Genomic DNA, 12,220 nt, shown 5'->3' on the forward strand with positions numbered 1-12,220 from the left:
TGGGGCAGCTCCACCTCACGGGCAAAACCTTTTAGTAGCCTATCTCTTGATGACGAAGAGTAAAATGAGCAGCTCTAATGTTAATGTCCTGCAATTCTACACATTTTGCCATGTGGCGTAGAGAAATCATTGCAGTTTTAAAGCACAGTTTTGACAATTCTACACATTTTCCCATGGGATGGTGAGAAACGATTTAAAATGTATAGCTAATTTCCAGCAATTCTACACATTTTCCCATGGGGTAGAGAGAACATTTTGTATTTTTAAAACTCATTTAATGCGATTCTGCTTACTTCGCCATGGTGCAGAGCGAACATTCTGTCGTTTTAAAACTCATTTAATGCGATTCTGCTTCCTTCGCCATGGTGCAGAGCGAACATTCTGTCGTTTTAAAACTCATTTAATGCGATTCTGCTTCCTTCGCCATGGTGCAGAGCGAACATTCTGTCGTTTTAAAACTCATTTAATGCGATTCTGCTTCCTCCGCCATGGTGCAGAGAGAACATTTTCTGGTTTTAAAACTCATTTAATGTGATTCTGCTCACTTTGCCATGGTGCAGAGAGAACATTCTGTCATTTTAAAATTCATTTAATGCTATTCCACACATTTTGCCATGGGATGGAGAGAATCTTTTTCACTTTGTCAATGGGATGGAGAGAATCTTCCACATGCCATGGGTTTGGAGAGAATCAGTTTCATAGCTAATTCTTTTGCCATGGGATGGAGAGAATCTAAAAGTTTCATAGCTAATTCCACACATTTTGCTAAAGCTAATTTCCTGCCATTCCACACATTGTGCCATGGGATGGAGAGAATCTTTTTCAATTTCATAGCTAATTCCACACATTTTGCCATGGGATGGAGAGAATCTTTTTCAGTTTCATAGCTAATTCCACACATTTTGCCATGGGATGGAGAGAATCTTTTTCAGTTTCATAGCTAATTCTACTACACATTTTGCCATGGGATGGAGAGAATCTTTTTCAGTTTCATAGCTAATTCTTGTGCCATGGGATGGAGAGAATCCACTACACATTTTGCCATGGGATGGAGAGAATCTTTTTCAGTTTCATAGCTAATTCCACACATTTTGCCATGGGATGGAGAGAATCTTTTTCAGTTTCATAGCTAATTCCACACATTTTGCCATGGGATGGAGAGAATCTTTTTCAGTTTCATAGCTAATTCTACACAGTTTGCCATGACTTACAATGCCTTCAGAAAGTATTCACATCCCTTAACTTTTTCCACATTTTGTTGTGTTACAGCCTGAATTTCAAATAGATTCCATTTAGATTTTTTTGTCACACACAATACCCCACAATGTCAAAGCGGAATTATGTTTTTGGGGGAAAAAAGGCTAATTAATTAAAAATGAAAAGTTGAAATGTCTTGAGTGAATAAGTATTCAACCCTTTTGTTATGGCAAGCCTAAATAAGTTCAGAAGTAAAATTTTTCTTTAAAAGTCACATATTAAGTTGCATGGACTCATTCTGTGCGCAATAATTGTGTTTAACATGATTTTTTAATGACTACCTCATCTCTGTACCTCACACATTTAATTATTTGTAATGTCCCGCAGTCGAGCAGTGAGTTTCAAACACAAATTCAACCACAAAGACCAGGGGGTTTCCAATGCCTCACACCTATTGGTAGATGGGTAAATAAATAACAATTAAACGCAGACATTGAACATCAATTTGAGTATGGTGAAGTTATTAATTACACTTTAGATGGTGTATCAATACACATAGTCACAAATAAGATTCAGGCGTCCTTCCTAACTAAGTTGCCAGAGAAGAAGAAAACCGCTCAGGAATTTCACCATGAGGCCAATGGTGACTTTAAAATAGTTAAGAGTTTAATAGCAGTGATAGGAGAAAACTGAGAATGAATCAACAACATTGTAGTTGCTCCACAATACTAACCTAATTGACAGAGTGAAAAGAAGGAAGCCTGTACAGAATAAAAAATACTCCAAAACACGCATCCTGTTTGCAACAAGGCACTAAAGTAAAACTGCAAAGAATGTGGCAAAGAAATCTACTTTTTGTCCTGAATACAAAGCGTTATGTTTGGGGGACAATCTAACACAACACATCACTGAGTACCACTCTTCATATTTTCAAGCATGGTGGTGGCTACATCATGTTATGGGTATGCTTGTCATCAGCAATGACTAGGGTGTTTTTTTTATGAAAAGAAACAGAATAGAGGGAAGCACAGGCAAAATCCTAGAGGAAAACCTGGTTTAGTCTGCATTCTAACAGGAAAATTCACCTTTCAGCAGGACAATAACCAAAAATACCAGGCCAAATATACACTGGAGTTGCTTACCAAGACAACATTGAATGTCCTAGTTACAGTTTTGACATAAATTGGCTTGGATTTCTGAGAAAGAATTGTGAATGGCTGTCTAGCAATGATCAACATCCAACTTGGCAGAGCTTGAAGAATTTAAAAAAATTATAATTTGCAAATAATGTACAATCCAGGTGTGCACATCTCTTAAGAGATTTATCCAGAAAGACTCACAGCTGTAATCGCTGCCAAAGGTTCATGCCAACATGTACTGACTCAGGGGGTTGAATACTTATCTAATCAAGATATATTAGTGTATTATTTGTCATATTTATTGTTACAAATTTTTGAATTAGTCTTCCACAGAGTATTTTGTACAGATCCATTTTAATCTCACTTTGTAACACAACAAAATGTGGAAAAAGTAAAGGGGTGTGAATACCTTATGAAGGCACTGTATGCCGTGTTAATATGCTATCTGAGTGAGCGTGACCAACAAAGTTCATTGGGACCCCCTGGAAGTCAGGGCCACGTGCCTTGCATACCGGTCAGTAATTGGGCAATGATAACTACAAGTTTTAGATAGCTGGCTAGACTAACTTACCAAGTAATCTATAAAACTGACATGGGATAATTGAATGACTGTCAGTGACTGAGATAACAAGAAAAAAACTGCTTATGCACTACCAAATGTTTAAATTGCACCTTGTGAGTTTTACTGTCCTGAATTTCTAAAAAAAGGAATGGGGGTCTGGGCCCCCTAGCGGCCATGAGTCCCTAAGCATATTCTTATCTCACTTAGTGGCAAGACCCAGCACTGGTTATTCATTCAAGGCAACAAAGCTGTTATCGTCTTGTGATGGAAAATGTTATGTTTGTGCCCTTCTAATAACCAATTTCTGTGTTCACGCAAGTGATTGATTGAATGCATCTTCACTATTAGTATGTGCAATTTGGAGGTACGCCCAGACCCTTGTTTTGAGAACGAATGATATCTCAGTTTCAAGGTCTCAGTTTAGAGAGAAGTCTCATGAGGTACTCGTATGAACCAGTATTGGTCGGTCACATGAATGAAGCAAACGTTAATGATGAATTCATTATGAATGATGAATAAGCTATATCATGCAGATATAACTTGTCTGCAGTATCTAAGAGAAATAACTAACAGGACTGCCCCAGGAGAGCTCCTGATCGACATGTGTACTTGGTGCATTGAGTTGGTTGGAACCTCTCCAGTGTGCTGATAATAAAGAATGATTCATAAAAGATTGACTTTGAGTGTTCCTGTGTAGAATGTCCAAGACAGTCTTCATTTTCATCCTCATCATAGTCTTCACAAGCCTCCCCAACACCCTAATTATAATCATCATCACCATCATCTTCTTCATCATTATCATTCCGTTCGGATATGTCCTTTCCTTCGGGGGCGAGGGCTGTGGGGTTGCAGACACAGAACCTCTTAGAGAAGTGGACCAGGATTCTCTCCCTCTCCTGGGTCTCCCCCATCAGAGGAAAGGCTTTCAGGAAGTTCCTGAGAATTAGGTCAAAGACCGACGAGTGAGAAGGCAGTATTGTTTTCAGGCTAGAATGCAGAGTGTATCTGTCCGCACAGTGATGTAGGCCATAAGCTACAGTCTCCATTTCTAGGCTTACTCACATTTATTTTTGAAATCGATAATGGCGTCATATGAGTGAGGCTAAAGTAGATTAGTACAATACAATGCAGTGCACATTCATTCAGTGTAAACCCAGTGTAAGTGTGGTTCACCACTCCCAATACAAACATGTTCATTTACTCTGGATATCTGCATGCTGTGGTTTAATACATGCATTCAAGACAGTCCCAAATCATGACATACTGTATTATCGGAGGTGACAGTTGACTGTATAGCAAAATAGAGGCACACTACAGCTCTATACTCAGAGAAATCAGTATTAGGCTAATGTGTTGTGAGCAGTGCTGTAAGAATAGTGCTGACTGGGCTTACCTCAGGGCTTTGTCCAATGACAGACCAGAGAAGTCAAAGAAGCTGAGGTACTCTGACGCCACCAGCTGGCTGAACTCATTACTGCATGATGGACAGAGAGAGAAGGGATGGGGGAGGGAGAGAGAGAGAGGAGGAAAGAGAAGGGAGGTACAAGGAGCAATAGAAAGAGAGAGAGAAAGAGAGAGAGAGAGAGAGAGAGAGAGAGAGAGAGAGAGAGAAGAAAGATCAATATGAAGTTCAAGATGATACAAAATACAATATAAACACTGTGAGACATGCATGTGTATCAGTGACTAACTAAATGACTGTGTGTGTGTGTGTGTGTGTAGTCTTGTGTGTGTTTGATCTTGTGTGTGTGGTCTTGTGTGTGTTTGGTCTTGTGTGTGTTTGATGTGTGTGTGTGGTATAGTGTGTGTTCGGTCTTGTGTGTGTTTGGTCTTGTGTGTGTGTGATCTTGTGCGTGTGTGTGTGGTCTTGGAGGGGGTGTATGCCTGAAACCCCACTTCTTTCCCAGGTGGCGTGCCACATCGCAGCGTTTGAAGCCCTCCAGGTAGAACAGGCGCTTGGCAAGGCGTTTGGCGGCGTTACATTCGGCACGGCAACCGTTGGCCAGGGTGTCCGTGCTGCCTCTCTCCAGCTGCTCCAGACCGCTCTGCTCTGAGTCCGACAACACGTCAGTGACACTGGTATCACTGAGGAGGACGCACACAGGGACATTCAGAGATTAGGACAGACCCTCTCCACTTGATAACTGTGGACCTTGTAACATGTGAGGTTGGCATTGTTAAGAACACAACACACACAGACAGAACACGAAAGTTACATGGCAAATTAGATATGATTTTTCTCATATAACCCTGATTCAATAATAAAAATCCCCTGAAGACACATAAAGATAGAATATCTGAGACAGAATCCTTATATCTCTCTATCCCTCTAACCAAAAACACATAAAACATCCTAAACAAACAGTACTGAAATAGTATTAAAAACAAACGTCAAAGGCCTCAATACCAGACCAGACCAGGTGTGCTGGTCGACCCTATCACTTTAAGTGTCTCTTTGATATTGTCAACATTCTCTCTATAAACGATCCGGATTGTTCTGCATAATCTAATTAGATCGACTTCATTCATTCCTACATTCAATACGCCTTTGCACGGTAATGTGTCGGTTGCCGTGGACACAACGGGCGGCGGAACCCGGTGTCCTAGGAGGAGAGATGACAGGCACAAATACTACCCCTCCCAGGTTGATGTCTCCTACCTCACAATTACCCACAATCCTCACTGCAGGCAACAACGTGCCTTGAGCACAAGCCTCGCACAAGGATGGAACTATCCCCAAAGGAGACTAGGTACTCATACCTCCCTCTGTACAAGGAAGATGTACTCTTCTTCCCCCAGCTTAAGACAGGCGAGGAGCTATCAACAAAATAATTGCCATTCAATTCATCATTATCTTTCACATGCATGTGCAATTACTGCCCTTCCCAGGTTGATGTCACCTACATCACAATTACCCACAACCCTCAACTAGGCAACAGCATGCAATGAGCACAAGCCTCACACTATCGCCAAAAGATGTCCAAACCTGCCCCTAGGCTACAATATATGTGTTTTTTTATCGCCATATCTTACAGATGCATTTCCCTAGGCTACTCTCCACGTTGGCCACCATGCCTAATCCTAACCACATTTCTGTTCATAAGAAAATTGTCGATCTCCTGAATAATGAACAACTCGTGCCAGCCTGGGAGTCACGGCAGTGAAGACATACAATGTCCATCAACTGCACAACACACTGTCCTAAATTGAACCGTATTCCCTATAGTACTTTTGACCCGGGCCATTGAGAACAAAGACACTGACTCACAGCCACTGGCATTCAATATGGATTTTGACCCTTGATCTTTATCTTGGATGAAGTGAACTACAGTACATTTCCATGTACCTTTCATTGTAACTATTATGCATTTGAGAAGTCATGAGTATATTTCCCCTGAATAGTAAGCTCATTTAAAAGTGAATCGGTGTGTGTGTGTGTCTGTGTGTGTGTCTGTGTGTGTGTGTGTGTCTGTGTGTGAGCTCATACTTAGAGCATGAGCCAGCATGTCTGTGACTCACATAGTAATCTCTCTCTCAGTTGTGCTGTGTGCCATCCAAACCTAGACCAGCAAGGGTGTGTCGGGTGAAGAGCATGAGGGCTGTGTCTGTGTGTGTTTGTCTGTCTGTCTGTCTGTCTGTCTGTCTGTCTGTCTGTCTGTCTGTCTGTCTGTCTGTCTGTCTGTCTGTCTGTCTGTCTGTGTGTGTTTCTGTCTGTCTGTCTGTCTGTCTGTCTGTCTGTCTGTCTGTCTGTCTGTCTTTCTTTCTTCCTGTCTGTCTGTGTGTGTTTCTGTCTGTCTGTCTGTCTGTGTCTGTCTGTCTGTCTGTCTGTCTGTCTGTGTCTGAGTGTGAGTGTGTGTCTGTGTTAGAAAAAGGGGTGAGTGTGCATGTTATTTATATATTGCCTTGACAATACAGTATATTGCTGTGACACTACAGTATACTGCCGTGACACTACAGTATATTGCTGTGCCACTACAGTATACTGCCGTGACACTACAGTATATTGCCGTGACAATACAGTATATTGCTGTGACACTACAGTATACTGCCGTGACACTACAGTATATTGCTGTGCCACTACAGTATACTGCCGTGACACTACAGTATACTGCCGTGACACTACAGTATATTGCCGTGACAATACAGTACATTGCTGTGACACTACAGTATACTGCCGTGACACTACAGTATACTGCCGTGACAATACAGTATACTGCCGTGACACTACAGTATACTGCCGTGACACTAGAGTATATTGCCGTGACACTACAGTATACTGCCACTACAGTATACTGCCGTGACAATACAGTATACTGCCGTGACACTAGAGTATATTGCCGTGACAATACAGTATACTGCCGTGACAATACAGTATACTGCCGTGACAATACAGTATACTGCCGTGACACTAGAGCATATTGCCGTGACAATACAGTATACTGCCGTGACACTAGAGTATATTGCCGTGACAATACAGTATACTGCCGTGACAATACAGTATACTGCCGTGACACTAGAGTATATTGCCGTGACAATACAGTATACTGCCGTGACACTAGAGCATATTGCCGTGACAATACAGTATACTGCCGTGACAATAACTGATAAAGGCATAGGAATTATAGTCACTTTTTTTTAAAGGAAACAGAGCAGCTTGTTAATTCCTAGGGGCATGTTGCACAACGTTGTTGCCAGTCTCCCACGAGAGTGAGCGATATGTAGCAAGGTCAACAGAGATGGTTAAAATGTATTGGGTTAACAGAGATTGTTCAAATGTATTGATCCGCGTTACAAACCCATTATAAACTGACCAAAGTTCGAACCATACAGATAATTCATTGTAACGTTTTTTTATACGGCATAGTCAATTAGCTATTCTCAAACGTATGGCAATTATTCTTCAAGTAGCCACATTTTTCATGAAAGTGTTATTAAACTGTTTAGTGGCAAATCCATGCTTTAGTTGATTTGCAACGGCTGTCAAAACTGTTCCGCTCAATATTGTAATTGCAAATACAGCACACACTCCCGTTTATTCTGAGTCTGACTGACACAAGAAACTTCAGAACAACTTATCTGTGGGCGAAACCATAAAAAAATACTTACAGAAGTTCGAGAAGCAAGTCGAAATGACAGTCATATTCCTCTTTCCACATTTTCTCTCCCGCGTTCGAGGATGGGAATCAGTGTCAATGAGCGCACGACATCATCCAGCGGTGTTGGATAAAATCCGGCATTAGTCTTTGGCGGTATTTACCCAGAGGCTTAAACAATCAGATTTTTGTCAGTCTTTTCCGACACAAACGGGACTCGAAGCCCTGCATGGTTATTACGCGGTTTAAGAGCACATACTTATCTAACTATAGTTTTTGTAGCCTACACAGTGTGAATGGATATTAGATTTTTCCCTTGAAGGTTCTTGGAAGTCTTCCTCAAAAAAGAATGTGAGGGGCGGAGCGACAGACCACACAACCTACCGAATTATGTTCCTAAATCTTGTTAGTACACACTCACTTCGATGATCATTCAAGTCTGTGCATAACCCATTACGCCACTCCCTCCCTGGTCTTTTCCAACCGTTGCTATGTTGTGATGCAAAGAAAAGCCTGTTTTCTCTTGGCCTAAGGCCAGAAACCAAATTGTTAACATAACTTCAAAATATCAGTCATATTCTAAAAATGTGTCATATGATCATATTCAAAGGCAGGTCCACTTCTACCCTACAGCTATGGTAATTTCCCTCTACAGTGCATTCGGAAAGTATTCAGACCACTTGACTTTTTCTACATTTTGTTGTTACAGCTTTATTCAAAAATTAATTGAATCGTTTTTTTCCCTGATCAATCTACATACAATATCCCATAATGACAAAGCAAAAACAGTTTTTTAGAAATTATTGCACATTTATAAAATGAGATGAAAACTAAAATAATACATTTGCATAAGTATTCAGACCCATTCTCAGTACTTTGTTGAAGCACCTTTGGCAGCAATTACAGCCTCGAATCTTCTTGGGTATGACGCTACAAACTTGGCACACCTGTATTTGGGGAGTTTCTCCCATTCTTTTCTGCAGATCCTCTCAAGTTCTGTCGGGTTGGAATGGGAGTGTCACTGCACAGCTATTTTCAGGACTCTCCAGAGGTGTTCGACCAGGTTTAAGTCTGGGCTCTGGCTGGGCCACTCAAGGACATTCAGAGACTTGTCCCGAAGCCACTCCTGCTGTGTGCTTAGGTTTGTTGTCCTGTTGGAAGGTGAACCCTAACCCCAGTCTGAGTTCCTGAGTGCTCCGGAGCAGATTTTCATCAATGATCTGTATGTACCTTGCTCCGTTCATCTTTCCCTCGATCCTGACTAGTCTCCCAGCCCCTGCCGCTGAAAAACATCCCCACAGCATGCTGCTGCAACCACTATGCTTCCCCGTAGGGATGGTATTGGCCAGGTGATGAGCGGTGCCTGGTTTCCTCCAGATGTGACTCTTGGTATTCAAACCAAAGATTTCAATCTTGGTTTGATCAGACCAGAGAATCTTGTTTATCATGGTATTAGGGTCGTTTAGGTGCCTTTTTGGCAAACTCCAAGCGGGCTGTCATGTGCCTTTTACTGAGGAGTGGCTTCCGTCTTGCCTATCTACCACAAAGGCCTATAGCTTGGTTTTTGCTCTGACATGCACTGTCAACTGTGGGACCTTATATAGACAGGTGTGTGCCTTTCCAAATCATGTGCAATCAATTGAATTTACCACAGATGGACTTCAATCAAGTTGTAGAAACATCTCAAGGACCATTAATGGAAACACAATGCACCAGAGCTCAATTAGGAGTTTCATAGCAAAGGGTCTGCATACTTATGTAAATAAGGTATTTCAGTTTTTCAGTATTTCTAACAACCTGTTTTCACTTTGTTATTATAGGGTATTGTGATGTCATTATGGGGTATTATGGGTAGATTGATGAGGAAAACGATTAATTTAATCAATTTTAGAATATTTCTGTAATGGAACAAAATATGGAAAAATAGTACATTCTGAATGCACTGTATTTGGCCCTAGTGTTGTGTATTGTGTTGCCAACCATCTCTGACTCACCCTCCAAAAGCAGAAGAAGACGTGGACTGGTGGCATTGTGATAGGTATAGATAACTGGCACACACACACACACACACACACACACACACACACACACACACACACACACACACACACACACACACACACACACACACACACACACACACACACACAGTGGCAGATATTAATCACCTACTCCCTCTGTTTTTAAATTCCTCCTTCCCCCTTCTAATCTTGAGGAATCGTGGAGACAAAAATAAAGTGACAAGGGGAGGACAAACAGACAGAGGAGGGGAGAGAGGGAGGTGGGGGATAGAGAGACCGATAAGGTAGGACAAAGAGAAGAGAATAGGCACCTGGGACCCTTATCTAGACTAGACCTTATAGACAGCCATTGAAAGCTCGACAGCCATGATGTGACAGGACCACAATAGGCCCTGATCACTAAGCTAGCAGGAAACAGGATGTTGTCATCAACATTGTGATGCAAGTCACTGACAAGGATTCTAGTGAAGAAAGTGTTTATATAAGGCTGTTATGTACTTGAGTGAAGACCCAAAAGCGGTTTTAACAGAAAACAGAGTTCTTTAATGAAAAACAGGAATGGCATAAATCCTCTTCCAACGTAGTCAATGGAACAAAAAGAACGTAAGTATAATGCAGGATGCACCTGCCAGGCAGACTCCGACAGGATAGGACAAGGTGGAAGCAAACGGGACGACAGCTTGCTTCTGGCATCAAAAACACAAACAAGAATCAGACACTGAAAGTAGCAGGAACAGAGAGAGAAATAGAGACCTAATCAGAGGGGGAAGAGAGAACAGGTGGGAAAGAGTGAATGAGCTAGTTAGGGAGATGTAGAACAGCTGAAGAATGAGAGACAGAGAAGGTAACCTAAAAGACCAGCAGAGAGAGACAGAGTGAAGAGAAAGGACAGGAACAGACATAACAAGACATGACAGTACCCCCCCACTCACCGACGCCTCCTGGCGCACTTCGAGGAGGAAACCTGGCGTCAGGAAATCATCGATCAGCGACGGTCCAGCACGTCCCGAGAGGGAACCCAACTCCTCTCCTCAGGACCGTACCCCTCCCAATCCACTAGGTACTGATGACCACGGCCCCGAGGGCGCATGTCCAAAATCTTACGAACCCTGTAGATGGGTGCGCCCTCGACAAGGATGGGGGGAGGGAAACGGCGGGGCGCGAAGAACGGGCTTAACACAGGAGACATGGAAGACCGGGTGAACGCGACGAAGATAGCGCGGAGAAGAAGTAACTGCGACAGGATTAATGACCTGAGAAATACGGAACGGACCAATGAACCGCGGGGCCAACTTGCGATAAGCTGTCTTAAGGGGAAGGTTCTGAGTGGAGAGCCATACTCTCTGACCGCAACAATATCTAGGACTCTTGGTCCTACGCTTAAAGAATCACAGTCTGCGCCCTATTACGGCAAAGTGCCGACCTGACCCCCTTCCAGGTGCGCTCGCAACGCTGGACAAAAGCCTGAGCGGAGGGGACGCAGGACTCGGCGAATCTGAGATGAGAACAGCGGAGGCTGGTACCCGAGGCTACTCTGAAAAGGGGATAGACCGGTAGCAGACGAGGGAAGCGAGTTGTGGGCGTACTCTGCCCAGGGAGCTGTTCTGACCAAGACGCAGGGTTACGAAAAGAAAGACTGCGTAAAAATGCGACCAACAGTCTGATTGGCCCGTTCGGCTTGACCGTTAGACTGGGGATGAAAGCCACGAGAGACTGACGGAAGCCCCAATCAAACGGCAAAACTCCCTCCAAAATTGAGACGTGAACTGCGGGCCTCTGTCGGAAAAAGACGGAAGGCCATGAATTCGGAAAACATTCTCGATAATGATCTGAGCCGTCTCCTTAGCAGAAGGGAGCTTATCGAGAGGAATGAAATGAGCCGCCTTAGAGAATCTATCGACAACCGTAAGAATAACTGTCTTCCCCGCTGATGAAGGCAGTCCGGTGATAAAATCTAAAGCGATGTGAGACCACGGTCGAGAGGGAATGGGAATCTGAGACGGCCGGCAGGAGGAGAGTTCCAAGATTTAGTCTGCGCGCAGACCGAACAAGCGGCGACAAATCGACGCGCGTCACGTAAGTGGGCCACCAGAAACGCTGGCGAATGGAAGCAGCGTACCCCGAACGCCGGGGTGGCCGGCTAACTTGGCAGAGTGGGCCCACTGAAGAACGGCCGGACAGTAGGAACGGGAACGAACAGAAGGTTCC

At 43.1% G+C, this 12,220-nt stretch overlaps 1 protein-coding gene across 2 annotated transcripts in view; it reads right to left on the reverse strand.

Annotated features, from left to right (window-relative positions):
• Positions 1–12,220, reverse strand: part of LOC135545598 (PH and SEC7 domain-containing protein 2-like) — a 65,098-nt gene that overhangs the window by 12,076 nt on the left and 40,802 nt on the right. Inside the window, exons 1-4 of one of the 2 annotated variants that reach the window (XM_064973325.1) lie at positions 8,005–8,416; positions 4,795–4,983; positions 4,292–4,372; positions 3,677–3,834 (exon numbers count right to left, since the gene is read on the reverse strand). In XM_064973325.1, coding sequence (XP_064829397.1) covers positions 3,677–3,834; positions 4,292–4,372; positions 4,795–4,983; positions 8,005–8,054 — 478 coding nt within the window. In that variant the 5' untranslated portion in view covers positions 8,055–8,416. Of the gene's footprint in view, positions 1–3,676; positions 3,835–4,291; positions 4,373–4,794; positions 4,984–8,004; positions 8,417–12,220 lie in introns of those variants that run through there. The other variant, XM_064973324.1, reaches the window with a different exon arrangement.

Source organism: Oncorhynchus masou, chromosome 9 (genome assembly GCF_036934945.1).
Source record: "Oncorhynchus masou masou isolate Uvic2021 chromosome 9, UVic_Omas_1.1, whole genome shotgun sequence".
NCBI classification, from domain to species: domain Eukaryota; kingdom Metazoa; phylum Chordata; class Actinopteri; order Salmoniformes; family Salmonidae; genus Oncorhynchus; species Oncorhynchus masou.